General features: G+C 52.3%; 1 protein-coding gene and 1 long non-coding RNA gene across 4 annotated transcripts in view; both read right to left on the bottom strand.

Moving 5' to 3' along the window:
* Window positions 1–825: 825 nt before the first annotated feature.
* On the bottom strand, window positions 826–24,003 carry LOC136793721 (uncharacterized). The gene is made up of 4 exons (XR_010839342.1): window positions 23,864–24,003; window positions 23,645–23,758; window positions 22,380–22,419; window positions 826–2,313 (listed from the first exon to the last, which is right to left on the bottom strand). It is a non-coding gene; the product is annotated as an uncharacterized lncRNA (long non-coding RNA).
* Window positions 24,004–25,037: 1,034 nt separating this feature from the next.
* Window positions 25,038–27,260, bottom strand: part of RAMP1 (receptor activity modifying protein 1) — a 49,296-nt gene continuing 47,073 nt past the window's right edge. For all 3 annotated transcript variants that reach the window (XM_059051672.2, XM_067027264.1, XM_067027265.1), the window contains one exon: window positions 25,038–25,658. In XM_059051672.2, coding sequence (XP_058907655.1) covers window positions 25,403–25,658 — 256 coding nt within the window. In that variant the 3' untranslated portion in view covers window positions 25,038–25,402. The remainder of the gene's footprint in view (window positions 25,659–27,260) is intronic.

Genomic DNA, 27,260 nt, shown 5'->3' with positions numbered 1-27,260 from the left:
GACCAGGGCACGAACCCGTGTCTCCTACATCGGCAGGCGGACTCTCAACCACTGCGCCACCAGGGAAGCCCTCAGACCACTCTTGCAGTGAGGTGCTGCTGCCTGGGTTTTATATTTTGTATAATACCTATAGTTTTTGTTGCTCTAAGTATCTGACATTGTCCATTTCGGTAAGTGATATGGGAAGAATGCCACAAAAATCTGTTTTCCCTTAAAAAAAACCCCCCTATGGTTGAAAATGTATATCCATGAGAGTCTATGTAAACACTCGAGGGAAGAAGGCAGGAACAGAATCAAGAGCAACCATCCTGTGTTCTGAGCATCGGTAGCGGCCCAAGATGACATCCATTGGTCTGCATCTTGGGCTGCAACCCCTGGGTCCACACTGGGGTCACCCAAGACAGTCACCTGGCACATCAAGGCAGTCCCGCCTCCAGGGAGAGTCCCTCCCCCTGCAGCCACAGCTCCATCTCACTGGAGACTGGGTGAAGAACCAACATTCCAGGAACTCCTTTCTAAACCCTCCTGACTGACGTCCGACTCCAGAACTCTGGTGATGGCCACGCTGTGGCTCCTGTTTGTGAAGAGGAGGAGCTGCCGTTCAGAGTGGACCTGGGCTACTGCTTGCTCTGCTGGTATCAGGTGGGTGACCCAGCACAAACCTTTAAGAGGGCAATAAAAGTCCTAAAAGCCTTCAGATCTTTTGACCCGGTAATTCTATTGTAGGGATTGGCCTAACGGAGTAATCCAACAGCAGAAAAAGCCCTGGCACAAAAATATCCATTGTTAAAGAACTTGGAAGCAACCTCAAGCTCAGTATTAGGGGAAGGTTAACTAAATTACCATTCATTTACTTACAAGAATATTACACAGTGATTAAACTTGATTGTTATGCAGATTATGTAGAAGCATGAACATACTTATTAAATTAAATTAACAATCAACATTCAAATTGTATAAATTCAATGACCACAATTCTGGAAAACAAATATATGGGCAGAGACTAGAAGTAAATTAACAAAAATGAATAGAATTTTTGTGTCAGAATGGTAGCATTTTGAGTGAATTTTCCTCATTTTTTCTTCAAACTTTATTTTAATTTTGTCTTCATAACAATACAAAGGTCTCTTTTAACATGACTGACCATTACCTTGGAGCACAGGTCTTGCATCAAATAATTGATTTTAATGCTGCTACTCACTAGAGAAATAAATATGGAGCAGCATACAGCTTCCTTGAACACGCTGTTTAAAAAACAGGCAGTCCAAAGCAGGTTTCCAAAGCCTTTCTAAATTTCAAGAAGACATAAAATTGTTTCGAAATAAATGGTGACTATCCACGTGGCAGTAGAAATGCTCCTCCATGTGCTATGTGTACAGAACATTCAAGTCCAGTGAAATTCTGAACATACGTTTTCTACAAGAAAATACAGTCCGCCTCACGGCAGTCCCCAAACACATGCTGCATGAAAAAGGGGACACTACCTCCATCTGAGAGGCCAGGAGAAAGACCCGGGGAGCACTGGGGCAGGTTACAATGAGGAGAGATGATGGAGAGGGCACAGTCAATAGGATGAAGAAAGACTCAAAGATATCCACCCTCACCATCATTATTACCTAATATTATTCTGGAAGTTCTGGCTACCTCTATAAGGCATGTGCCAGAAACAGAACAGAGTTAATAGAAAGGACTAGGCAATGTGACCATTACATAATGAGACAATGTGATTGGCTCCCTAGAATATCCAAGAGGCAACTGAAAACTAAAAAAACATTTAGTTTAGTAAAAAACTAAAACTGAACAAAGGGACTCGAATTTAAAAAAAAATCAACAGGTAAATTTTATGGACCAACATCAGCCGATTAGAAGTTATCAAGAAACCCTTTTCACAAAGTGGTGGTGGGGGAGAAAGATGTAAAATATTTAAATAAACTTGATGGCAAAGAGGCATGACCTGGGTAAAGAAAATTACAAACTTTACATATCTCAGAATGTATATGTCTGGATCAGGGAAGAGTTTGAAGACATCGTCTGCATGGAAAAGCCCACATCACATGAAGGAACCGCTGAGAACCAGCTAGCAGGGGAGAGTGGGACGTGAGCCCGGTCAGAGCCCGCATGGGATGTCAGGTCGAGAACAGGTTACTATCACCCCATCACTGCTGTACTGTTCTCAGCAGCGTCAGCCTGGAAGCCACCTAAGACTCTACCCACAGGTCCTTGAGGAAATCAGGCGCTTCAGGGGGTGAGGTTAGGTAGCTACTCACAGAAGCAGCAGACAGGCACCTCCTGGCATGGAAATGTGTCCACCGTCTATCATAAAATGGAAAAATTAGTGGCATAATTGCATGAATAGTGTAATGACATTGTGTAAACAGTCTGTTTAAAGATAAGTTTACAAACTATTAGAAGATATTTGGAAGCATATTGTATTAGTTTGCTAGAGCTGATGATGAAACAAAAGTACTGTAAGTGGAGTGGCTTAAACAAAAGAAATGCATTGTCTCTCAGCTGGGTGTCGGCGGTGCCACGCGGGGGGATCTGTTCCGGCCTCTCTCCTGGGCTCCCTCTGTCCTCACATCATCTTCCCTCCGTGCGTGCCTGTGCACAAATGTCCCCTTCTTACAAGGACACCAGTCATATTGGATTGGGCCCCACCCCAATGACCTCATTTTATTTTAATTAAATCTGTAAAGGCCCAATCTCTAAATAAGGTCACATTGTGAGGGTCCAGGGGTTCGGGCTCCAACATAAATTTGGAGGGGACACAATTCCACTCGTAACACTTATACACCGACTGCTGACAGTTGCTCTGGGCTCTGGGATGGGGTGGAGGTGGAAACCCGGCTTTTCACTTCTTAGAACCCTGCGCTGTTGGGATTTGTATGCGGTGGGGAGGGAGGGAGAGTCTAGGACCTTGTTCAAAACATTGCCCATCAAGTGCTGAGAGGGGTGGGAGCTGCTCACCTTTGAGGTTCCAAAGCCACACAGGCAGCCCAGCCGTGGATGGTGGGGGCACTGCCCAATTGGAGGCCCCTGGGGCCGCATGACTTGGGGAGCTGGGGGCAGAACAGCCCTGGGGCCCAGAGAGCATCTCAGAGACCTCTGTAAGTGGTCTGAGAAGGGAAGGGTCTGAGACCAGGCAGTCCCAAGCGAGATCGCCTCCCCCCATCTCCCGTCACTTGGCATCTCTTGGAGGAGGGGGAAAGGGAGGAGGAGGGGGAGGGGAGGAGGAGGGGAAGGGGAGGAGGAGGGGGAGGGGAGGAGGAGGGGGAGGGGAGGAGGAGGGGGAGGGAGGGGAGGAGGAGGGGGAGGGAGGGGAGGCAGGGTGCTGGTCAGGGCTAGGCCCTCAGCTTCCCCACCTCTGCGGGGGGGGGGGGGGGGGAAGCCGCCCATCCCCAGCTCCACCCGAACCCGGTTGCCTCTCCGAGGCCACGTGGAGGTGCCGCCAGGACCGGCCCCGAGGCGTGTCCTTCCACCAGGGCGATAGCGGGCGAGGTGGCTGCCTGCCTGCCTGCCAGGGTAGCCCGTGGGGAACACGGAGGTACCTCGGGCGTCCTGGGCCGCCGCGTCTACACCAGCGGGGCACTCGCGACCGCTCTGGACGCCCTTCTCGGCTCAGGCCTTAGACTCGGCCGGGCTGCTGGGGTCCAGCCCCTCGGGAGCCTCCGGCTCGGTGCGACCCGGAAGGCCGGGTGCCCACCCCGCAGACGCCGTGCTCCCCCGGACCATGGGCGCGCGGACCTGGGGCCTGCGGTTACCCTGGACTAGGGGACACGGGACGCGGGGTTACAGGGGGCGCGGGGGGCCGGAGCGTGCGGCCGCTCGGCGCGCGGATGGGGGCACCGCCCGGCCGCTGACTCCACCCCCCCCGGGGGACCCCTTCTCGGGCGCCCTCCGGATGGTGAGCGCAGTGGCCTCTCCCCGGTCCACGCAGGAGGTGGCCCAGCGCCGCAGTTTTGCCGGATCCCGCAGCCCGGGCCGCCTGGGGCTGGGTGGGAACCGCACTCGGGCGGTGGGCCGCCGAGCGTGGCTCCAAGGGTGCGCCGGAGACGGTGGCGGGCAGGGCGGGGCCCGCAGGGCCGACTGCCCAGCCCAGGGCTGCGATCTGCGTCCCCGCAGCCGGCTGTCCTGGCCTCGGAGGAGGCTGCAGGAGCTGGCTGCAGGGCAGGACAGCCTCCAGGGGGCATCTGGAGGAGCAGTGGAAAAGCAGAGCGGAGGAAAATCCGTGAGGGGAGACGCTTTATACACCTTCGGGAAGAGCTACCCTGCGGCCACCCCTCCCAGAATGGACTTTAGGACCCCGAACCCAGCCCTCCCGCCACAGTTGCTCACCACCTCACATGAGAGATCGCAAAGGGTTTCCATTACCGGTGGATTGTAGATCTAAATGTGAATGGTAATAATGCTTTAGAAGAACTCACAGAATACTTTACTCAAAGTAGGCAAGGAGTCCTTAAACAGAATCCAAAAAGCATTAACCGTAAAGAACAAAAAGAATACCTCGGACTACATTAAAATTGAGACTTTCTCTTCATCAAATGATACCATTAGGATAGTAAAAAAAAAAAAAAAAAAAAAAAAAAGCCATAGAGGGGAAGAATATATCTGCAGTACGTGTACTCCACAAAGGCTTCAAGTCCAGAACCTATAAAGATTCTGCAGATAAACAAGAACAGGGAGAAATTCCCAAAGAAAAACCAGCCAGAGACTTGGACAGGTGCCATGCAGACAAGATCACTCAAATGGCAACAAGCACACGACATACGCCTCCTCACTAGTCATCAGGAAAGGCAAATAGAAACCTCAGCGTAACGTCCCATCACACCCACGAGAATGCCTAAAACGAAAAGGCTGGGACTGCCAAGCAATACCAAGGATGTGCAGCAGCTGCACCTCTCATGCCCCGCAGACGGGAGTGAAAACGGGCACATCGGCTTCGGAAAAGAGGTGGTGAGCAAACGCTCTCCGTACAACCAAGCAATTCTACTCTGAGGTGTTTATACATTCATTCACGCACACGTACTTATTCCACAACTTGGTTTTTAGGCTTACTAGTATGTTTTTGAAGTCTATTCATATCCGTATATAGAGATCCACTGTATTCATTTTCATCGATGCTTGTGTTATTACTTCGTAAGAATATTTCACAATTGTTCCTCCCGTTTCCTGGACGTTTAGGTTGCTTCCACTTACCTGGTATTACAACAGCGCTGCAGTGAACACCGGTACAGCAACCAGGGGCACAGGGAAAGGGCTTCTCCAAGGCCTCTGCCCCCAGAAGTGAAACTGCCAGCTGCTGGAGTACACACATTTTTTTTGTTTGTTTGTTTGTTTTTTTTTTTTTTTGGTGGTACGCGGGCCTCTCACTGTTGCGGCCTCTCCCATTGTGGAGCACAGGCTCCGGATGCGCAGGCTCAGCGGCCATGGCTCACGGGCCCAGCCGCTCCACGGCATGTGGGATCCTACCGGACCGGGGCACGAACCCGCGTCCCCTGCATCGGCAGGCGGACTCTCAACCACTGCGCCACCAGGGAAAGCCCTGGTGGAGTACACACATTTTGAACCGTTTGCTAAAATTGCCAAATTGGTCTTCCAGGCGGTCATAACTTAACGTGCCAACAAGCAGTATATAAGAGCTTGCATTTCCCCATAACTTCCTGGCAGTGACAGACTTGGTGATTTTTGCCATGTGATAGGTATGAAATGGTCTCTCACCGTGGTTTTGATGTGCATTTCCCTGAATGGTGAGTTTCTGCATCTTTTCTCATGTCTATTGGCCATTCAAGGAATGGCGTCTTCATGTCCTTTGCCCACTTTTTCTGTTAAGTTGTCTTTTTCTTATTGATTTGTAGAAGTTCTTTGTACATTCTGGAACAAATCCTGCATTGAACACACAAAATCTTCTGGTCAGTGGCTTGTTTGTGCTTTGTTTATGGTTTCTTTTGTCATATGGAAGTTTTCAATGTTGATGTCAAATTCATCAATCTTTTATTTTTAAAAAAAAATTTTTGGCCGCACCTCAGGACAAGTGGGATCTCAGTTCCCAGACCAGGGATCGAACCCCAGGCTCCCTGCATTGGAAGCTCGGAGTCTTAACCACTGGACTGCCAGGAAAGTCCCCAGTCTTTTCTTTTCTTTTCTTTCTTTCTTTTTTTTTTTTTTTTTTTTGTGGTACGCGGGCCTCTCCCATTGCGGAGCACAGGCTCCGGACACGCAGGCTCAGCGGCCATGGCCCACGGGCCCAGCCGCTCCGCGGCACGTGGGATCCTCCCAGACTGGGGCACGAACCCGTGTCCCCTGCATCGGCAGGCGGACTCCCAACCACTGCGCCACCAGGGAAGCCCTTGTGCTGGTTTTTATCATAGTTGATAAAAACCTTGATGCTGGGTTGATAAAAAGACAAGGTAGGCACGTACTTTCGACTAAAGGTTGAGGGCAGGCAGTTTACACGCTTAACAGGATCTGGGCAGCCCTAGATAGGAATCGCAGAGGGCGCCTCGTTACCCACCACGACAAGATTAGGTTGGAAAGCAAAAGTCAGCTAAAGCGATCATAACCTCCAAAGGACACTCCACTTATAAAATGACCATTCTCTGTGACTTTTAAGTTTATTTTATTTATTTTATTTTTGACTGCGTTGCGTCTTCGTTGCTGCGTGCGGGCTTTCTCTAGTTGCGGCGAGCGGGGGCTACTCTTCGTTGTGGCACGTGGGCTTCTCATTGCTGTGGCTTCTCTTGTTGCGGAGCACGGGTTCTAGGCGTGCGGGCTTCGGAAGTTGTGGCACGCGGACTCAGTAGTTGTGGCTCCCGGGCTCTAGAGCTCAGGCTCAGCAGTTGTGGCGCACGGGCTCAGTTCCTCCACGGCATGTGGGATCTTCTCGAACCCGTGTCCCCTGTGTGGCAGGCGGATTCTTAACCACTGAGCCACCAGGGAAGCCCTCTCTGTGCCTTTTAAAAGTGAATATGGCAAGTGACATGAGTAAAAATGGAGTAAGGAACCCTGAAATTCTGCCGCTTCTAAAGAGCAATAAAAAAATTGGCCCAAAGAGTCAGAGTCCACTTTTTGGAACTCTGGAAATTAACCAAAGACTAGCAACAAGTCACGAAGCACTGGTCAAAAGGAGCAGGTAAATCTCAGCAAGAACAGTTAGAACTTGTGGCTGTCAACTTACGCTGGTCCCATTCTGGGCTCCCCAGCCCCGCAGTAGCTGAAACATGAGAGAGACTGAAATATAAACAGACAATGGCCAGCCCGTGTATAAAAATAGAACTCTGGCCCACAGCCTGCAGCAGCGGCCCAGGTCACCAACCCCTTCTCGACAGTACACAGAGCAGGAAGCCAGCTTGCTGTAAGTCAGACTTGCAGGGAATGGGATTGTTGTCTCTCGTAACAATCCAGGAAGCTAAACAATTACTTCTGTAACAATCTGCCCCAAATGGCCAGGACTGGATTAATAACTGACAGCTTCTCTAATTTTTGTCCTCAGGTCCAGCTTAGGACCAACCAGAGAAAGCCAAAAATACTAATCACACGGGCCACCCCAGGCCCATGGCCCCATCAGGCACTCTGGAGCCTTCCCTGTCTCCCACTGGAAAGCTCTCCCCGCTCCTCTGCTTGTCTTTGAGTCTCTGTCAAACACAAGTGATGGTGGCTGACCCTCTTACTACAGCTGGCTCTGAATAGATAAGCTTTTTTTTTTTTTTAAAGAGATGTTTAAAATATAAAAACTTGCATTTATTGATAACTACACAACCTGTTCCTAAATATAACTGAGTATAATTAATACTATGAAAGGTGCATATATGTATGTGTGGGTGTTATTATCTGTCTATCCTACGACATACTGTCTATTTATTATACACTTTAATGGTTATGAATAGATAGGCTTTGCTCTTCTCATTTGGTTGGTCTTTGCTGACTTCCACAAAAATAACAGCCCATGTTCCCCGCAGGGGGAAGAACAGACCTTCACAAAGAATTGTCATTATTTGACCTGCCTGGTAACTAACTCCCTGAAAGACCAGCTCAAAAGACTTATCCTCGTTTCTCCTGACTTGGAACTCAGCCTGGGGCTTAAGCCACCCTTTACGGGGTGTTTGTCAAAAATATTCACAGGCAGGTTGCTGCTGCCAGAGGTGACGGTTAAGAGGTGGGGCAGATGATAGACTAGCGCAAAAGCTCGCTTCCTTTTCGTGGAGAATGGTGTTAGAAACCAACGTCTGGGGCTTCCCTGGTGGCGCAGTGGTTAAGAATCCGCCTGCCAAGGCAGGGGACACGGGTTCCAGCCCTGGTCCGGGAAGATCCCACACGCCGTGGAGCAACTAAGCCCATGCGCCACAACTACTGAGCCTGTGCTCTAGAGCCTGCGAGCCATAACTACTGAGCCCACGTGCCGCAACTACTGAGGCTGTGCCCTAGAGCCCACGAGCCACAACTACTGAGCCTGCTCTCTAGAGCCCGCGAGACAACTACTGAGCCCGCGAGCCACAACTACTGAGCCTGTGCCCTGGAGCCCACGCGCCACAACTACTGAAGCCCGTGCGCCTAGAACCCATCCTCCCCGACAAGAGAAGCCACCACAATAAGCCCACGCACCGCAAGGAAGAGTAGCCCCTGCTCACCGCAACTAGAGAAAGTCCACGCACAGCAATGAAGGCCCAACAAAGCCCCCCCCCCAAAAAAAAGAAGAAGAAGAAACCAATGTCTGGGTGCTTGGCATGCCCATTGCTACTGGGGTTTGGACCTGGTTGGAGAAGCTGTAGGCACAGCCCACTGGATACCAGAGAGGTTTGCTGGTGTATCCTGGTCAGAATTGGTCTGCAGTCACGGGGCTAGCGGGAAGCTATCCTCCAGAGTTCCGGCTGAGAACAGGCCATCAGCTGCCAATGCCCAGACAGGCACACAGGCACACAGAGGGAGTGGGGGCTGGTGTTAATCCTCCGGGTGCAAGGGGATGCAGGTAAGACATAGTCAGGGCCCAGGTGTGTGGGTGAGCAGGAGGAATCGGGGCACGGGTGTGGCAGGGGGCCTGGAGCTCGTGGTGTATCAGGGGGACCATGGGAAAGTTGTCAGCGGATCAGGCTGCAAGGCTCTGAAGGGTCCATGTATTCTCAGTACATGCTGGGGACAGAGCACCAGCCCACGGACCCATCATACAGCAGCTGCAGGCAGGTGGACCTTTCTTCTTGATGTGTCCCTACAGCGCCCTCTGCTGGGGAGCTGAACACTATGCTCACTGTGAGGGGAAAGGCTTAAAGGAATGACTCCGTCACTGCAGGGCAGGTACTGAAGGGTGAATTTGGAGCTGAGAGGCGATAAATTGATTACTGGCGTCAATTAGGATAACTGTCTACAGATTCCCATCTACGAATTCTAACACCTGCGTCAACTCTCCATCAGTTTCAATTGATTGGTTTTGTTCACATCATGGGTCATATTTTCCTGTGTCTTTGCATACCTGGTAATATTTGCTTGGATGCCCGATATTGTGAATTTCACGTTGTCAAGTGGTGGATATTGACAACTCCTAGAAATATCCTTGAGCTTTGTCCTGGGATGCAGTTGCTTGGAAACCGTTTGATTCGCCTGGATCTTGCTTTTAAGACTCGTTAGGCTGAAGAATTCAAGAGCACCGGAGAGAGGGCTGGTCCCTCCTCCGTAGCCCTGGGAGGCCCTTCTTGGGTCACGGGTTTGAAGGACTAGACACGTGCTGAGACAGACATTTCTGAGCACAAAATTCATTTCTTCTCTAAGGCTGGGGCCCAAGGAATCGAGTCTCCTGGTCCTTCACCTTCCTGAAATGAACCCCAGTGGCAGGGGTCTGGCTTCCCAGTAGCCCCCCTTCCCAGCCTCTGCCAGGTGTCCTGAAAGCAGGGAGGTTCTTGATCTTTGCCACTCCCAAGTTCTCTAGGGGAGTCCCCCTCTTTTTTCCTCACAAGTAGAGGCAAGAGTGGTTGGAGGCCTAGGGTTGGGTGGGCCTGCAGACCCGGAAGGGGGCACAGTGCCCAAGCCTGGGGGGTGGAAACCTGCAGGGGAGGGACTCAGTGGGGGCAGTAACCTTGGCCCGCAGCTCCCCTGTCCCGGGTCAAAGGTGAACACACAAAAGCTACGGAAGGGGACTTCCCTGGCACTCCAGTGGTTAAGACTCTGCGCTTCCAGTGCAGGGGGCACAGGTTTGATCCCTGGTTGGAGAACTAAGATCCCGCATGGCGCAGCCAAAAACAAAAAAAAAAGCTATGGAAGAACAGGACTCCAGGTGAGCAAAGTCAAAATGGAAATTTTGCTTGGGAAGCTGAGGGCCAGGTTTCGGTCGCTTTTTTTGGTGGGGGTCACTTTTTTACTGAGCCTGTTATCATTTGGCATCACATATGTTAAAAAAAAAAAAAGTTAAAGCTGGCAGAAATCATTGCACCAGGGAGTGCGAAGCAGGCGCTGTTAATCCATGAAAACGAAAGGTGTCCCGCCCGGTTTCCCACCCATCAGTGGTGGGCTGTGTGTGGTTATGGCGGCCGACGTTCATGCAGGTTGGAGAGATGCATGTCAGCGTTAACCAGTCACCGCGGGATGGGGGCAAGCCAGGGGCGTGGCCCACACAGGTCCAGGGGAGGGGTTTGCGCTCGTAACGCACAGGTATCGGTGCAGGTAGAACCAGGCTCTGTGCCAGACAGACCTTGCCGTCCCAGCTCAGCCTTCCGTTGACAAGGGTCTAAGCCTCTTCGAGGCACAGTTTTTCACCTTTCCATCTGTAAATTGGTATTTATAATTGTACCTGTCTTAGAAGACCATTGGGAGAAATATGTAAAACATGGTAAGTGCTCAATAAATGGGTGGTATTGTCGTGAATTATAAGAATTAAGGAGGACACAAGAAAAAGGACTGCTGTCCTGAAATTCTGAACCTTGTATGTTTATTGTTAATTGAAAAGCAGTCTTGGGCGGTGCCAAACGTCTGGGAATAATTTAACAACCTGAGGTTTTGTATCATACTATCAATGTCATAGCATGTAATTGTGACATTGCAACTGAGATGTCTTGTGGCAGCAGGCTGTCCCCACCCATGTGACAGCTGTGACAATCATTGCTCTGGAAGGATCAGGATTTTCATTGGAGACTCCAACTCACTTTGATGCTCCATTTCTAGAGACCCACCCAGCAGTGGGAGAAAATAAACAAACACCCAGAAGCTGTGAGTTTTGGACTGCCTTGGGTAAAAACAGTCAAAACTTCCAGAGAAAATATTTCAAGCTTTCTGGATGTGTTTGAGGAATAGAAAAGTCAAGGACTAGCTAGGAAAGAGGGTGTAGTGTAAAGTAAACTCAGCTGCACAGACATATGGTCCATTGGTGGAACTGGAGTCGGACCAGATATTACTCTTCAGAGAGGTAAGGCTCTGAAAAAGCCTCATCCACAGGTGTGATTCCGGGCTGCCAGGGAAAGTTGTGCAGGTGTGCACTGCACAACTCAGGGCTACCATTAATATCACGCATAATCTTACCTGGCAAAAGTTTTGGCTAGGATGCAGCCTTTTTTGTGTGTGTGATACGTGGGCCTCTCAGCGCCGTGGCCTCTCCCGTTGCGGAGCACAGGCTCCGGGCGCGCAGGCGCAGCGGCCATGGCTCACGGGCCCAGCCGCTCCGCGGCACGTGGGATCTTCCCGGACCGGGGCACGAACCCGCGTCCCCTGCATCGGCAGGCGGACTCTCAACCACTGCGCCGCTAGGGAAGCCCTTAATTCTCTTAAATATATACCTCAAAGTGGAATTGCTGAATTAAACGGTGAACTGTCATATTGGATATTATGACTCTTAAAATTTTGCCAACATCATGTACAAAAAACAGTATCATTATTGTTTGAATTTGCATTTCCCTGATCCCCCTTGAGGAAGGGCATCTTTTCATATACTTTTCATACATTTGTCACATACCTTTTCATACATTTGTCACATACCTTTTCATACATTTGTCACATACCTTTTCATACATTTGTCACATACCTTTTCATACATTTACTCATATATTTCCATTTTCTTTCTCGGCATTCCTCATGCTCTGTAAACCATTCCAGGGCACAGAATAACATGGTAACACAAATCTGATCACAAAATACAAAATCATGACAAAAGGATTCCCCAGAGAAAAACTACAGACCCACGTATGAATATATATGCAAGAACGCTAAAGAGAACAGAGGCATTTTGTGCATTAAATATGTTCCTGAAAATGTGTTTATAGTCAAATTGTGCGAGCAGAGTGTACTGTGGTGTGAAATCATCTGCAAATGGGTAAAGGAGCTGGGAGGTAATTTGCTCCAGAAGGCTCCCGCGGGCAGTGTCCAAGAAAAGGCTGGCCCCGAGGTAACCAGATACGCACAACACAAACAGCAGTATATGTGAGTAGAGACTCAGGTGCTGGTGAGTGGCTGATGCAAACGTTCAAAATGGATCCAGCAATATTCACAGAAAGCTTGAATCCCCTTGCTTCCCAAATTCTATTTCTAAACACTTGTTTTAAGGAATAGAATAAGGACATGCACATCCGAGCATTATTTTTACACAGCAATAAGCAAAGCAGACAAACCCCGCCTTTAGAAACTTATAAAGACTGTGTAGTCATTTTGTTAAATGACGTTTTAAAAATTTAAAACGTCATTTACAAAACCGTATGGGCCCATTTTTTTTTTTTTTGGTTTATCTATCATCCATGCACTACCTAAGTACAAATTAAAGTTTGGAAGACTGTATGCCAAAACGTACGTTAGAATTACCTGCATGGTAAGAATGAGGGCTTTTTATTTGCTTATTTTATTTTGTTTCTACAATGTACATGTTACTTCTATTGATATAATAAAAGTTACTTATTATTGGCAAGACAATAAGAAATAGAGGGAAACCGCTAATACGTTAAACGCCTGACAATACAGGATTGGCTGATGAGGTTGCAAGTCACTGTTATTATCGATAATTACAGTGAGTTAATTCAATAAGTACTTCTTGAGTGCCAACCGTATGCGGGGCACTGCTTTGAACACTGGGAAGTTCTTTAGCTGTTGTGCACTGTACATGTGACTAAGCCCTTAGTGAAAAAGATAAGGGACTGGAGTAAGAGAGAGAAGTAAAGACGGGTCCTGGGCTGGCCAGGTGGCAGGCGCTGCTGCTCAGCTGACAGGTCGCCTCCTGCCTTGGGTCCCCCCCCCCCCCCCCTCCGCCTCACTCCGCCCCACTCCGCCCCACTCCAGCCGCGGCCTCCGACTCGCGAGCGCCCCTAGCGGAGGGCCGAACACCTGGTGCAGGGTTTCTTACCTTGTCTGCTAAGCCAGGCAACGCCAGCCAGGCAGTGTCTGAACTGCACCCCAGTTTTCTTTCGAGTCCCCCGCCCTCCACGGAGCCAAGTCAGGACCCAGCCAGTGGCAGCCACGTGTCCCCCAGTCTGATAAACGGGCAGAAAAGGCACCCGGGCACAGGCCGCGTCTGAGTGGGTGCCTGTCCAGCCTGTTTCGTGATCCGTAAGATCATTTCCAGCTGTGCGTGACCTTCTACAGGGCCAGGACTTGAAAACTAGAAAGCAGTTATCTTTTTAAAATCACAAGGAAGGAAACTATGAACTAAGAAAGTCCCTCATCCAAACCCATCAACAGAAAATCACTTCTATTGGTACCAGTTTTGGAAAAAAAATTTTTTTAATTGAAAATTGGGGATTGAGAAGAACGAACGGTGATGGAAAGGAATGTTGCCATTGGCAACCTTGGGTTTGGGTTGGGGGCTGGGGGCCTATTAGGGTGTGGAGGCTGAGCAAGGCAGCACGAGGCCCGGGGGGGCGGTCTGTGGTGCTCCGCTTGGCCCCTTACTCCTGGGACAGGGGACTGAGCCCTACTCCTGGGACAGGGGACTGAGCCCTACTCCTGGGCTACACAAACATTCCTCCCTCAGACACGCCACCTTATGTCCCCAAAGTTTAAGCACAGCTTGTTCTGGCTGGGGGGTCAAGCTGTCATCCTTCCTGGGGGCACAGGAGGCTGAGAGGCAGGAAGACTTATTAACACCACTCTCCTTTCCGTAAGCTCTGGGGAGAGGTGGGGTGGAAGGAACAAGAGGCCTCCCAGTTTCTTCCCCCAGGCAAGACGCAGAGGCTTCCCCCAACCTGGGGGGCCGTGGAGAACCAGAGCACCTCGTGGGGCTGCGGGGGATGGATGGGGGCTCCCCAGGTTGGTCTCCATCCCACGGCTTCCCAAAGCGTCAGTCGTGAGGCTTGTGTGTGGGGCCAGAAGAGGGCCGGGAGGGCTTGCGGAGGAAGGAGCGCGAGTCCTGCAGAGGGGGGCCCGCTTGTACTCGTGCCACCTGCAGTTGCAAACACCCAGTTGTGACCCATCTCTCCCTGTCGCCCTCTTGGCATCCTCAGTTCCTGACTGTTCTCCACTCTCCTGAACCAAGGGAGGTGGCACAGGTGAGAGAACCGTGGGTCTGAGGGCCAGGGGGCTCCGGCCTCAAACCTTGGCTCCAGCACCCACGGTCAGGGGCAGCTGGGCGTGTGTTGTCACCTCTCTGTGCCTCAGTCTCCTTATCTGCAAAATGGGCCTAACTTCCCAGTCTGAGGAAGGCTAGGAGAGCAGAGATAAGTCAAGAGCATCCTTCACCGCGGTGCTTCTCCCCGGCCTGGCCTGCTGTAGGCGGCTGGCTGGCATCTCTCACCCTCACCCTCGGGAAGCAGGCCCAGGCTGCCCTCGCCCGCCCTCCTCCCCCACAGCTCACAGCAGGCTGATTCTGCAGGCATCTCTTTAACATTCTCTAACAGTCTTCCTCTTTTCCCTTTTCTCCTGGTGGCTGACCTGGGTAACTCAAGAAAAACATCTGTACTTTTTCTTCCTCTCTCCTTAGCCCTTCATTTCTTTGTTCCACTTCTGGGCCCAAAAAAAGAAAAGAAAGAAAAAGAAGAAAAATTATTGTGCAGAAACACCGGCATCAGGCAAGAGGAGAACTGTCCATTTTTCAAAAAATGAGACAAGATGAAGTCTGTGTTGCCAAACTGCCAATGCCCTCGAAGGCACCATCTCTGGGAACCTCTTACGCATCACCACCGAGATCTTCCCCTGCCCCTGCAGCCTTGCTCTCTCCCGGCAAGAAGGTGTAATGCATCTTAAAGCAGGTTTTTTATTTGATCTTGTGATATTTCTATAGCAATCACCTTGCTACAGTGCTGTTTTCTGCTAATTTTCATGGTGAATTACAGCCCTTTAGTTCCATTGCAGCTTAAATTGGCTGCTGCCGGCCAAGTGGAAAAGCTGACCGCCACCCAAGTGGCAGTTCCACGGCTGGGGAAGGTGGGCCCTTGTGAGGGCTCAGCTGGGTCCCCCTCACCCCCAGTTCATGTGTTGAAGTCCTAAATCCCAGTTTTTCAGAATGTGACTATATTTGGAGATAGGGTCTTTATTTATTTATTTATTTGGTTGTGCCGGGTCTTAGTTGAGGCAGGCGGGCTCCTTAGCTGTGGCATGTGGGATCTAGTTCCCTGACCAGGGATCGAACCCGGGCCCCCTGCACTGGGAGCGCAGAGTCTTGACTACTGTGCTACCAGGGAAGTCCTGGAGATAGGATCTTTTTTTAAAAAAAATAAATCTATTTATTTTATTTATTTATTTTTGGCTGCATTGGTCTTCATTGCTGCACGCGGGCTTCCTCTAGTTGCGGCAAGCGGGGGCTACTCTTCGTTGCGGTGCCTGGGCTTCTCATTGTGGTGGCTTCTCTTGTCGCGGAGCACCGGCTCTAGGCACGCAGGCTTCAGCAGTTGCGGCACACAGTCTCAGTAGTTGTGGCTCGTGGCCTCCAGAGCTCAGGCTCAGTAGTTGTGGTGCGCGGGCTTAGTTGCTCTTAGGCATGTGGGATCTTCCTGGACCAGGGCACGGACCCGCGTCCCCTGCATCGGCAGGCGGATTCTTAACCACTGCGCCACCAGGGAAGTCCCAGGAGATGAGGTCTTTAAAGAGGTAATAAGGTGAAAAGAGGTCACTGGGGTAGGCCCTAACCCCATAGCCCATCTGACTGGTGTCCTCATAGGGAGAGGAGCTTAGGACACAGAGAGGCACGGACGGATGACCATGTGAAGATACAGGGCAAGATGGCCGTCTACAAGCCAAGGAGGGAGGCCTCACAAGAAACCAACCCCGAAGACACCTTGATCTTGGATTTCCAGCCTCCAGAACTGTGAGAAAATAAACTTCCGTTGTTTAAGCGGCCCCCAGCTGTGGTACTTCGCTACAGCAGCCTGAGCTGACTAACACCGCTCTGCCTGCACCGCATGGGATGGACCCCGGGAGTGGGAGACAATCCCCAAACGTCGCCGCTTGAACGATCATGATTCTTGTCCCTTTACACACCTCCCGCCCTCTGCGCGGTGGGGCCGGGACCGCACTGAGAGACAGAAATGGATCCTCAGGCACGTGCGTTCATGCACACCCGCAGCCATCAGGCCCCAGATCCTTCGCGGAAATGCATCACCACGGCCAAGCTAAAGAGGGTTCACGCTGTGCTGGACACAGTGCCAAGGGCTTTCCTACAGCGCCTCCCCAAAGCACCGACGGCCATCCCTTTACAGGCGAGGAGACTGAGGCCTGTTCTTACCGTGCAGAGCTGGGATTCAATTCGATCGCAGGCAGTTTGGCGCCGTCCCCTCTATGCTACCAGTTTTTTCTTTCTTAACGTGGACTGTTTCTCGTAAGGAGAAGGTGCTAGGGTGAGAGGGTGAGTGGCCTCGTGGTGTGACCCTGGGCAGGCGCCGGGATGTAGGTGCCATCATGATGATGGCCTGCCCTGACCTGCAGGCGCCCCTGCCTGTCTCCGTCCCCACTCAGGGAACGGTCAGGGTGCGGTCCGCCTGGCCTCCTGGGAGCGGGTCTGTTGGGGAGACGGCCCATTGGAGGGAAGGAGCTCCTCGGTAGCCATCCACAGCCCAGGGATTGCGGCTGGGGGGCGTTAGCCAGGCGGGATGCTTTCGGGGGCCACACACAAACTATTCTTCACGCTGCCACCAGGCTGGTGTCCTCTCTCCCTGTAGCTCACTTATGAAACCGAGTAATCTCAGCATGTTCCCATGGAGAAGAAACCAAAGTCAGACCCACGTTCAACTGCAAAAATAGCCTTTAGAAATACCGCAGATCTTTCCTAAATTTGTCTTACAAGGAACCAAAGGGCACTTACGCTCATAGAAGAGAGAAAAGTGTCTTAAAACCTCTTTCCTCTCAGTCTCTCAAAGCCCCCAGACTACTGCTTGTTCCCCACACCCCACCTCCACCCCTGCCCCACAGACACGTGGATCCTCTGGCCAGGAGCCCGCTCTTTGGGGCTTAAACACAGTCCTTGGGGTGGGGCTGATGACGGATGACAGGCCATCTTTTCCAAGCACATAAACTCATCAGAGGACTGAAGAAGCTGCTCAAAGCCACACAGGTGGACAGGGGTCCAGCCAGATCCCGGCGAGCTTGAGTCTAGCCCTGGGACCCCTGACCACGGCTCTAAACGGCCTTCCATCCCAGCAACTACAACGCGGCGGCGAGATCCAAACTGTAGTGTGTCGTTACCATTTCTGTGAGTCATATTATACCGTCCTTTCCTGGTTACATATGGCCTGGGGACACACTCTCTCTCTCTCTCTCTCTCACACACACACACACACACACACACACACACACACAAAATCAAACACGTACCCTAAATTGAGATCATCTCGTTTCCTTGTTTTGTAATCTGCCCTTTCCAATTAACTCTATACTGTGACAAAAATTTCCCCTGTATTTAATTTTTAAAGTGTTTTTTTTTTTTTTTTTTTTTTTTTTTTTTTTTTTTGCGGTACGCGGGCCTCTCACTGTTGTGGCCTCTCCCGTTGCGGAGCACAGGCTCCGGACGCGCAGGCTCAGCGGCCACGGCTCACGGGCCCAGCCGCTCCGCGACACGTGGGATCTTCCCGGACCGGGGCGCGAACCCGCGTCCCCCGCATCGGCAGGCGGACTCTCAACCACTGCGCCACCAGCCACCAGGGAAGCCCTCAAAGTAACTTTTTTTTTTTTTTTTTTTTTTGCGGTACGCGGGCCTCTCACTGTTGCGGCCTCTCCCGTTGCGGAGCACAGGCTCCGGACGTGCAGGCGCAGCGGCCATGGCTCACGGGTTCCCAGATGTGGGATCTTCCCGGACCGGGGCACGAACCCGCGTCCCCCGTGTCGGCAGCCGGACTCTAACCGCCGCGCCGCCCGGGAAGCCCATTTTTAAGTTTTTCACCATCATCTGGATTTAATCTACTTGAACAGCCGCGTCTAGCGTGGGCACTCACGACGGTTCCACTCACTCTCATGTAAATAACCCTGGGGGCAGGTCATTCCACACAAGCCCTTTAGCACATCTCTAATTATGACCTTGGAATACCTTCCTAGGAAGGAAATTACTGGGAACAAACATTTCAAGACTTTTGGTACATATATCTAATGTGTCCTCCACGAAGACTGTACTGATTTTCACATTTGATGCACGAGAGGGAACTCATCTCCAGGAGACTCGGGGTTTTTCTCCGGAGGGAATGCCACGTGTCCAGCCCGAGCCTCACTCTACATTCTGCTGGATTTTAGTTCTCTTGGCACCAGGCTGTTGCACCCTCCGGAGCTGCCATCTCCACCAGGGATGTCCTTTCTGTGAAGATGATCTCCGTTCAGAGCTGCTTCCTGGCTTGCAGGAAGCCCTGTCTCCAGAGCAACTGTATCGCAGGGGGCTCATTAATGTGAGCAATTTGGGAACAATACATACCTGGCCAAGTGAACTTCCCAAATCCTTTCCCTTTGCTTTTTTTTGAGGGGTTCTTTGACTTCCAACCAATTATTTTCTGGGGATTTCCATGACAAAGCTCTGGAGAAGGGGCCATTTACCTAGCTTGGGACACGAATAAAGCTAGTTCATCTTATTTTTCAAATTAAAACTGTCCTCAGCTTCCCGGCCAGTTTAGCGGAAATCCCTGTTGGCCTGTCAGGGAAGCCAAAGAAGGTTGGCTGCTTCCATGCAGCCCTCCAGGGGCCGACCTGCTCGGCTGGGCGCTCCTGGTGGGAAAACGGGAGGGTGATCGTTTGTGATGGTGTGTAATCCACCACCGTCCCTCTTGGACTTTCCAGGCAGCCCCAGGGAAAGACTCATGGGAAGAGCACAGAGGGAGAGCGGTGCCCCGCGCGGTGATGTCACGTGTGCACGTCCCCCTTGCCTCCCGGGCTCACCCTGGGTCTGAGCAGGGCCCCTCGGTGGGGAGGGCCCACAGCTCCCGCTTTCTTCCCCGACCGCACCCCACGGCGGACCCCTGAGCCGGGGGGCCTGGGGAGCTCCACAGCTCCTGCCTGAGGTGGCCCTGGCGAGTGTGGGGTCATGCCACGCGACCCTGGCAGGTGCTCATTTTGCCACAGCGGCTGCCAGGGTCGGACGCCACGCCACTCTTGCTCCGTGCCCGCACCTCTTCAGAGGACGGGCGACTGAGTAGCAATTCCAGGAACACTTCCCAAGGCATCTTAGAAACTCGCTTCCTGGAAAAGTCAACCATCTACTCAGTGACCCTCTAGGAGATAACGTGGGAGGGGCCCTCAGAGCCCGGGGTGTGGGAACGAAGTGGTTGAGAGTGGCTTCTGCCCAGAGGACTAGGGCTGGGGGCTGGGACAGAGCTGCCAGAGGCCTCTGCTTACCACACCCATGTGTGCACACACCCAGACATACGCACATGCACGGACACACACACACACACACACACGCAAAGACACACACCCAGACATACGCACATGCACGGACACACACACACACACACACACACACACACGCAAAGACACACACCCAGACATACGCACATGCACGGACACACACACACACACACACACACACATGCAAAGACACACACCAGACATACACACATGCATGCACGTGCGCACACACACACCCACACACACACACACACACACGGAGTGGTCCCTGGCTCTCAAAGGCAAACCTGAAGCAGCTGTTAGAGTGGTCTGTCTGTGGGAACAGCGGCCTGCACCCTAGCCTTGGGGACAAGGCATTTTTCTCAGGACTTCCTGGGACACCTGGTCTCGTTCTATCACCTGATTGGTGGGGCTTTGGAAACAGCCTCCGCAGCAGGTTACTAGATGTTGTCCCCTCTCATGGCCCGGACAAAGGGGAGGACTGAGGTGGCCCCAGCTCTTGAGCATGCTGGATTGAACAGGGTCCCCTCCCCAAATTCATGCTCATGTGGAACCTCAGCATGTGACCTTCTTTGGAAATAGGGTCTCTGCAGATGTATTTAGTCAAGTTAAAATGACTGGACCGGGGTGGGCCCAACCCAACCCAATGTGACTGGTGACCTTACAAGAAGGGAAGACACCAAGACACACAGACAGAAGGTGGCAAGACCGGTGGCGCGCAGCTCGGAGCCAGGGACACCAAGGGATGCCGACATGCGCAGCGGCTGGAAGAGGCGGGCAGGACCCTCCCCCGGAGCCCTCAGAGAGCGCGTGCCCTGGCAGGACCTCGATCTCGGGGCGTCTAGCCTCCAGAAAACTGCGAGGGGAAACACATTCTGTCGTTTTTAAGCCACCTGGCTTGCGATAATTTGTTAAAGGCAGGCCTAGGAAACTACAATTGTCCCTTGGTATCCTCAGGGGACGGGGTCCGGGACCCCCATACATACCAAAATCTGCAGAGGCTCAAGTCCCTTGCAACTGGTCCTCCTCTATCTGAGGATGCAGAAGGGCTGAGTGTAATAAGAGAGTCACTAGTGTTTGTTTATATGCTTATTTATAATAAAACCTCAAACTAATACAAAAATTCTGCTTTGGTTTACTAATTCTCATTAAGCACCTTATTCGCTGGTGTTGGGTTCTTTGCCCTCAACCCTGTGACGTGCAGATGCTTGACCGCAAACCTGGACTGGACGGAAAGCCCCCGGCAAGCAGAACCTGGCCTCCATGCCAGCCAAGACTAGTGACGTGACGAGGAAGAGGGAAACCTGAATGCTCTCTGGGTCCTCCTGAACCTTTACAGCAGAACTATTTCACTTGAAGGAAAGTTCCAGATCAGGTGCACATATACTCAAATGTACTTATAAACACACATTCCAAAGTCCAACCTAAATGTTTAAAAATTATCCACAGTAGCCGAGCTGTGCAAACAACCTATATGTCCACCGAGAGAAGAATGGATAAACAAAGTGTGGTCTATCCATACGGCGGAATATTACTCAGCCTTAAAAAGGAGGGAAATCTTGTCATATGTGACAACATGGATGCACCTTGAAGACGTTATGCTAAATGAGACACGCCAGTCACAGAAAGACAAATACTGCAGAACTCTATTTACAAGAGGTACCCCAAACAGTCAAATTCACAGAACCAAAGAGTGGAATGGTGGTTGCCAAGGGCTGGGGGGAGGTGGAAATGGGGAGCTGCTAATCAAGGGGCACAGAATTTCAGTGAAGCAACATGAATCAGTTCCGGAGACCTGGCGCACGGCATTGTGCCGACGGTGAACAAGACGCCACTGAACCGCCTTAAACTGCGCTGAGAGGGTAGAGACCACATGCCACGTGTGCATACAACAAGCCAACATCTAGCGAAACTCTATCTAGCAAAAAGATTCTGTCTCACACAGGTGGCCAACGGGCACATGAAAAGAGGCTCAACGTCGCTAATCATTAGAGAAATACAAATCAAAAGTACCTTGAGGTATCACCTCACACCGGTCACAATGGCCATCATCAAAAAATCTACAGACAACAAATGCTGGAGAGGGTGTGGAGAAAAGGGAACCCTCCTGCACTGTTGGTGGGAATGTAAATTGATACAGCCACTATGGAGAACAGTATGGAGGTTCCTTAAAAAACTAAAAAATAGAACTACCATTCGACCCAGCAATCCCGCTACTGGGCACATACCCTGAGAAAACCATAATTCAAACAGAGTCATGTACCAAAATGTTCATTGCAGCTCTATTTACAATAGACAGGACATGGAAGCAACCTCATGTCCACTGACAGGTGACTGGATAAAAAAGATGTGGTACACATATACAATGGAATATTACTCAGCCACAAGAAAGAATGAAATAATGCCATTTGCAGCAACATGGAGGGACCTAGATATTAGCGCACATTAAGTGAAATGAGTCATACAGACAAAGGCAAATATCATATGATAGCACTTATATGTGGAATCTAAAAAAAATGATACAAATGAACTTATTTGCAAGACGGAAACAGACTCACCAACATGGAAAACAAACGTATGGTTACCAAAGGGGAAGGGGGGTATAAATTAGGCGTCTGGGATTAGCAAATACAAACTACTATATATAAAATAGGTAAACAACAAGGACCTACCGTATAGCACGGAGAACTATATTCAATATCTTGTAATAACCTATAATGGAAAACAATGTTAAAAAGAATATCTATACATATTTATAACTGAATCAATTTGCTGTACACCAGAAACACAACATTGTAAATCAACTATACTTCAATTAAAAAAAAATTGTCTCTAAAGACAAGACCCAATTTTTGTGTACTTTAAAACATATTTAATAAACCTGAAAAATACTTTAAAATGATCAATCACTGTTCTCTTCCGTTAGCTTGGATAATTTTAAAATAATGATATTGTTTAGCGTTAGTGACACTGGCTGTAAAACGTTTGAATACTAACAGCTACCATTGAGCGCGCAGCGCGTGCCTCCGCTCTGCGCTTTGCGTGGGTGGTTCCTGAGGAAGAGCCTGGCAGGCCCTCCATCACTGGGAGCGGGGCTGCCCCACGGCCCCGTCAGCCCTGCTACCCATCGGGCCTTTCTCTGCAGGCCACACTCCATGGGGCCCTTCGCGAGAGCTGGGGGCGGGCAGGTCAAGGCAGGCCTGCTCACTGGGGCTCCGGGCCGCAGGCTTTGGCGCAGGGACCCCCATGGCTTCGCCGACCCTCCTGAGATCACATGGAATCTAGAACCTTCCCCGGCTCACGGGGGCCGTGCCGACAACCGCCTCACCAGAATCCCATGCGGGCGGAAATCTGGGGCTAAGACATTTTACTTAATGAACGCATCCCCCTTCGAGGGAGACCCCATCACCCTCCCCACTTTATGGACGAGGAGGTGCGGGCACAGAGCCATTCGGGGGGGGACAGTAGGAAGGCTGTCGCGTGGCTGAGCTTGGCCTTTTCTGTCGGGTTTAACACAATTAGTCTTCACAGGCTATGATGGCAGAAAATACACTTCCAAAGGTCTGAAAAGAGGTACCCAATCGTTTTTCCGGAACACGCGACATTCTGACTTCATGAAATTAGGTGACAGCTTTCAGAGCAGACCCTTCAGACGACAGTGCTCGGAAAACACATTCTTCCGATAAAACTGTCCTCTGCCTTGTAGGGACCAGCTCCCCTCTCCGTTTTCTTTCAAGTGAAAATGGTCATACGGGGCTACATATTGAAATGTGAGAAACAAGTGGCCTGCTGTCCTGCAGAAGGTTATTTTCCTTGGTCAAAACTGGAAAATCTCATTAACCTGCCGTCGGTGGTGCAGAAGTGAGAGGCCACTTGGGAAGACCGGAGGCAGGAGAGGCCTTTCCACCAAGGGCGACCCCGTCCCCACCCCACGTACCTCCGGCCAGCAAAGCACGTGGGGAGGGACGGCCCGGTCCCTGAAGACGCCACAGTCGGAAAACTGACTCTGGAAGGACCCCCTTGCTCAGCGCTGGGCCTTGGGCCGTGCGGCCTGGAGGCGAGAGACGGGGAGGTCGGGGGTCAGGGGTCAGGGGTCGGGCGCGCCCTGCGGCGCCAAAGGGGAGGAGTCCCCGCGAATCACCGCGAGCGGCCGTACCTGCAGGAGGGAAGCAGGGGCCGCGGTTCCGAAGCGCCGCCTCAGGCAAACGCACGTGTCACAGGTCACGGGGTGATTCCCCCGAGGCCGGCGGGGCTGTCCTTCCGCGTGTGCACTGCAGCCCTGCTCTCCCGGGACGAGGCTCGTCGGGCCCCGCCCCCGGCCCCGCCCCCGGCCCCGCCCCCGGCCCCGCCCCGACCGCAGCGCCCGCTGCCGGCCCTCTGCCGGCCCTTTTCCGGGAGGAGGATCTACGCCCCCTGAGGCGTCCGCTTCCTTGGAGGCAGCTGCTCTGGCGCCGAGTGCGCGCCTTGGGGAGGCCGAGGAGCCGGGCCAGCCCGCCCCGGGGTCCGGAGCATGGACGCGGGACGCCCCGAGGGATGGCCCGTCGTCCCCGCACGGGGCTGCCCAGGGGGACGGTCGGCGCTCTCGGGGCGCCCAGCCCCTGGCCCGTCGCCACTGGGGTGCCCTTGCGGGGGTCCGGCCCGTTCAGCCCCAGCGCGGGTTCAACTAATGTTGAAGAGCTCGGGGGCCGTGGCCTTGGCCCCGTGTCCGGGTGGCTGTCCAGCTGGGAGGAGGGGAGGCCGACGCGGAGGGCAGTGGGCCTGAGAAGGGGCAGGTCCTGGGCCGGAGGCGCTGCAGCCTGTTGGGGGCTGTAGGGACCTCGGGGGGGGCGGGTCTGAGCTCAAGAGCCATCTGGAAGGGACGGTGCAGGGAGCTCCCTTTGGAGATCCAGAACCTTCTGGAAGCTGGAGCTTGGGAAGCATGGTGAATGGGGAGCAGCAGCCTGGATGGGTGCAGAGGAAATAGCCGCTGAAACCCTGGGGGACAAAATGGAGGTGGGTGCCTGGACCGGGGGCCGGCGAGGCATCTTTGGGGAGGCGCCTCAGTAAAAACTGAGCAGACCTGGCCTCCTCCTGTCTGCCAGTCGCAGCTCATTGAGCCAGTGGTTCTAGACAGAGTGGTGGGGATGCGGCGGGGGCCTCAGAATCCCGGGGAGCAGCTTCAGCACACGCACGGCGCTCAGCCCCCATGGGGCCTCGCCATCATCGTCCCCCATAAAGGTAACCTGCGAGGGCGCCTCTTGTCAGAGAAAGACAAAATCCAAAGGGGCTAGAGTTTCTCCTATCCTTCTACTCGCGAGGGTCCACATCCAGAAAGAATGACGCTTCCCAAATTCAAGGACATCCTTTAATCACAAACTCCTTATCCATGATCGAGCCAGCGGGTGGTTCATAAACACCTCGGGAGACAGCTCCGAACCCTCCCCAGAAACACGGACAGCTATGCCCCGCTCCCTCCCAGCACCTGGGCTGCCCTTCCTAGGGTGGCTTCTAGGTCAATGCCTGTGCCATGACCACGCCAGAATCCTGCTGTGAGCCCTTCTTGGGTAGAAGAAGAGGGGACCGGGGGTCTGCTCTGCCGCTGGAGTCCCAGAAGCCTTGGCCACGCTCGGCCCCCACGCCCACCCTCTGGCTTGCCCGGCAGCCTCCAGGAGCGGCAGCCCTCCCCCTCCCCCGCTGGGAGCAGGGGGCCCCCAGCCTACACGATGCCCTCCAGGCGCCTGCTCCTCCAGACCACCAGCGCCGTCACGAGCAGGGTCACCAGGATGGGCACCACGATGAAGGGGCAGAGGACACCGCTGGGCGGGTCCTGCAAGGCCCTGCCTGAGACGGGGCAGTTTCTGAAGTAGCGCCGGTGGACCGTGAGGAAGAACGCGTCCACCGCCGCGTTTGGCCAGAAGCAGTGCAGCTTCTGCGCCACGTGCCTGGTGCAGTCCGAGAGCTCTTCGTAGCTCCTGCAGATGGAGAAGCAGGTCGTCAGTTCCTGGCGGGCAGGGAAGGTGGGGCTCCAGCCGGGGGCTCCCCACCCCCCTCCCCACTGAGGCGAGCGCCCCCAAAGTCCAGGCCCGAGGCGGGGGCCCTGGCCTGAGAGACCCAGGTCCTGGACGGGTCCTGTGCGGGCTCCCTAGATGTCCTACACGTGCTCACACCCCAGAAGGCAAGCTGGGGCTGAGGGGTTCCGGGAGCTGGGATGCCACGCCACGGGCAAACGGGAAGGTGGACCAGCCAGGCGTCTTCAGAAGGCAGCCTGGGCCAGCGAGCCCTCAGGGGTGGGCAGACCTGCAGCCTCTTGAGCCCCTTGCTGTCTGCATCCCCCGGAGCAGACGCCCCCCAGCCTGAAAGCCCCCCAGGTGCCCACAGGACTCACTGTGAGGCCTCCCATGCTTACCGTGACCTCCCACCCCTCATCTTCCCACGCTTGCTGAGGAGTTTCCCACAGCACTGTCACCCTTCACTGTGGCAGGTTACAGATTTATTTTGCTTATTGAGTGTAAACACCATGAGGTCAGGGATTTTGTCTATTTTGTTCACCTCTGTAATCCCAGTACCTAGAAGAGTACCTGGCACATGGCAAGAACCAGTAAATTTTTAATTAAAAAATTGTGGTAAAATATAAATAACATAAAATTTACCGTTTCAACCGTTTGTACCTGTACAGTCCAGTGGCATTAAGTACATTTCCATTGTCGTGCAGCCATCACCACCATCCGTCTCCAGAACTATTTCATTCCCAAACAGAAACTCTGTCCCCATTGAACACTCACCCCCATTTCTCCCTCCAGCCCCTGGCAACTCCCGTCTGCCTTTTGTCTCTATGAACTATGACTACTCCAGGCACCTCATATAAGTTGGCTCTACAATATTTGTCCTTTTGTGACTGGCTTATTTCACTGAGCATAATGTCCTCCAGGTTCATCCATGTTGTAGCCCGGGTCAGAATTTACTTCCTTTCTAAGGCTGAATAATATTCCATTGCTCGTACATACTTCATTTTGTTTATCCATTCATTGATGGACATTCAGGTTGCTTCCATGTTTTAGCTATTGTGACAAATGCTGCTGCTATGAACACAGGTGTGCAATTATCTACTCGAGTCTCAGCTGTCAGTTCTTTTGGCTGTATATCCAGAAGCGGATTTGCTGGATCATATCATAAGTCTGTGTTTAATTTTTTGAGTAAATTGTTTTTTTATTTAATGTTATTTATTTATTTTTAAAAACATTTATTTTTGGCTGCATTGCGTCTTCGTTGCTGCGTGCGGGCTTTCTCTAGTTGTGGCGAGCAGGGGCTACTCTTTGTTGTGGTGTGCGGGCATCTCATTGCGGTGGCTTCTCTTGTTGCAGAGCACGGTCTCTAGGCGTGAGGCCTTCAGTAGTTGTGGCATGTGGGCTCAGCAGTGTGGCTTGCGGGCTCTAGGTGCGCAGGCTCAGTAGTTGTGGCATACGGGCTTAGTAGTTGTGGCACGTGGGCTCAGTATTTGTGGCACATGGGCTTAGTGCTCCACAGCAATGTGGGATCTTTCCAGACCAGGGCTCGAACCCGTGTCCCCGGCATTG

The sequence above is a fragment of the Kogia breviceps genome, chromosome 2 (assembly GCF_026419965.1).
Source record: "Kogia breviceps isolate mKogBre1 chromosome 2, mKogBre1 haplotype 1, whole genome shotgun sequence".
NCBI lineage: Eukaryota > Metazoa > Chordata > Mammalia > Artiodactyla > Physeteridae > Kogia > Kogia breviceps.
Note: the sequence above shows the minus strand (reverse complement) of the source record. Positions and strands in the feature narration are given on the sequence as shown.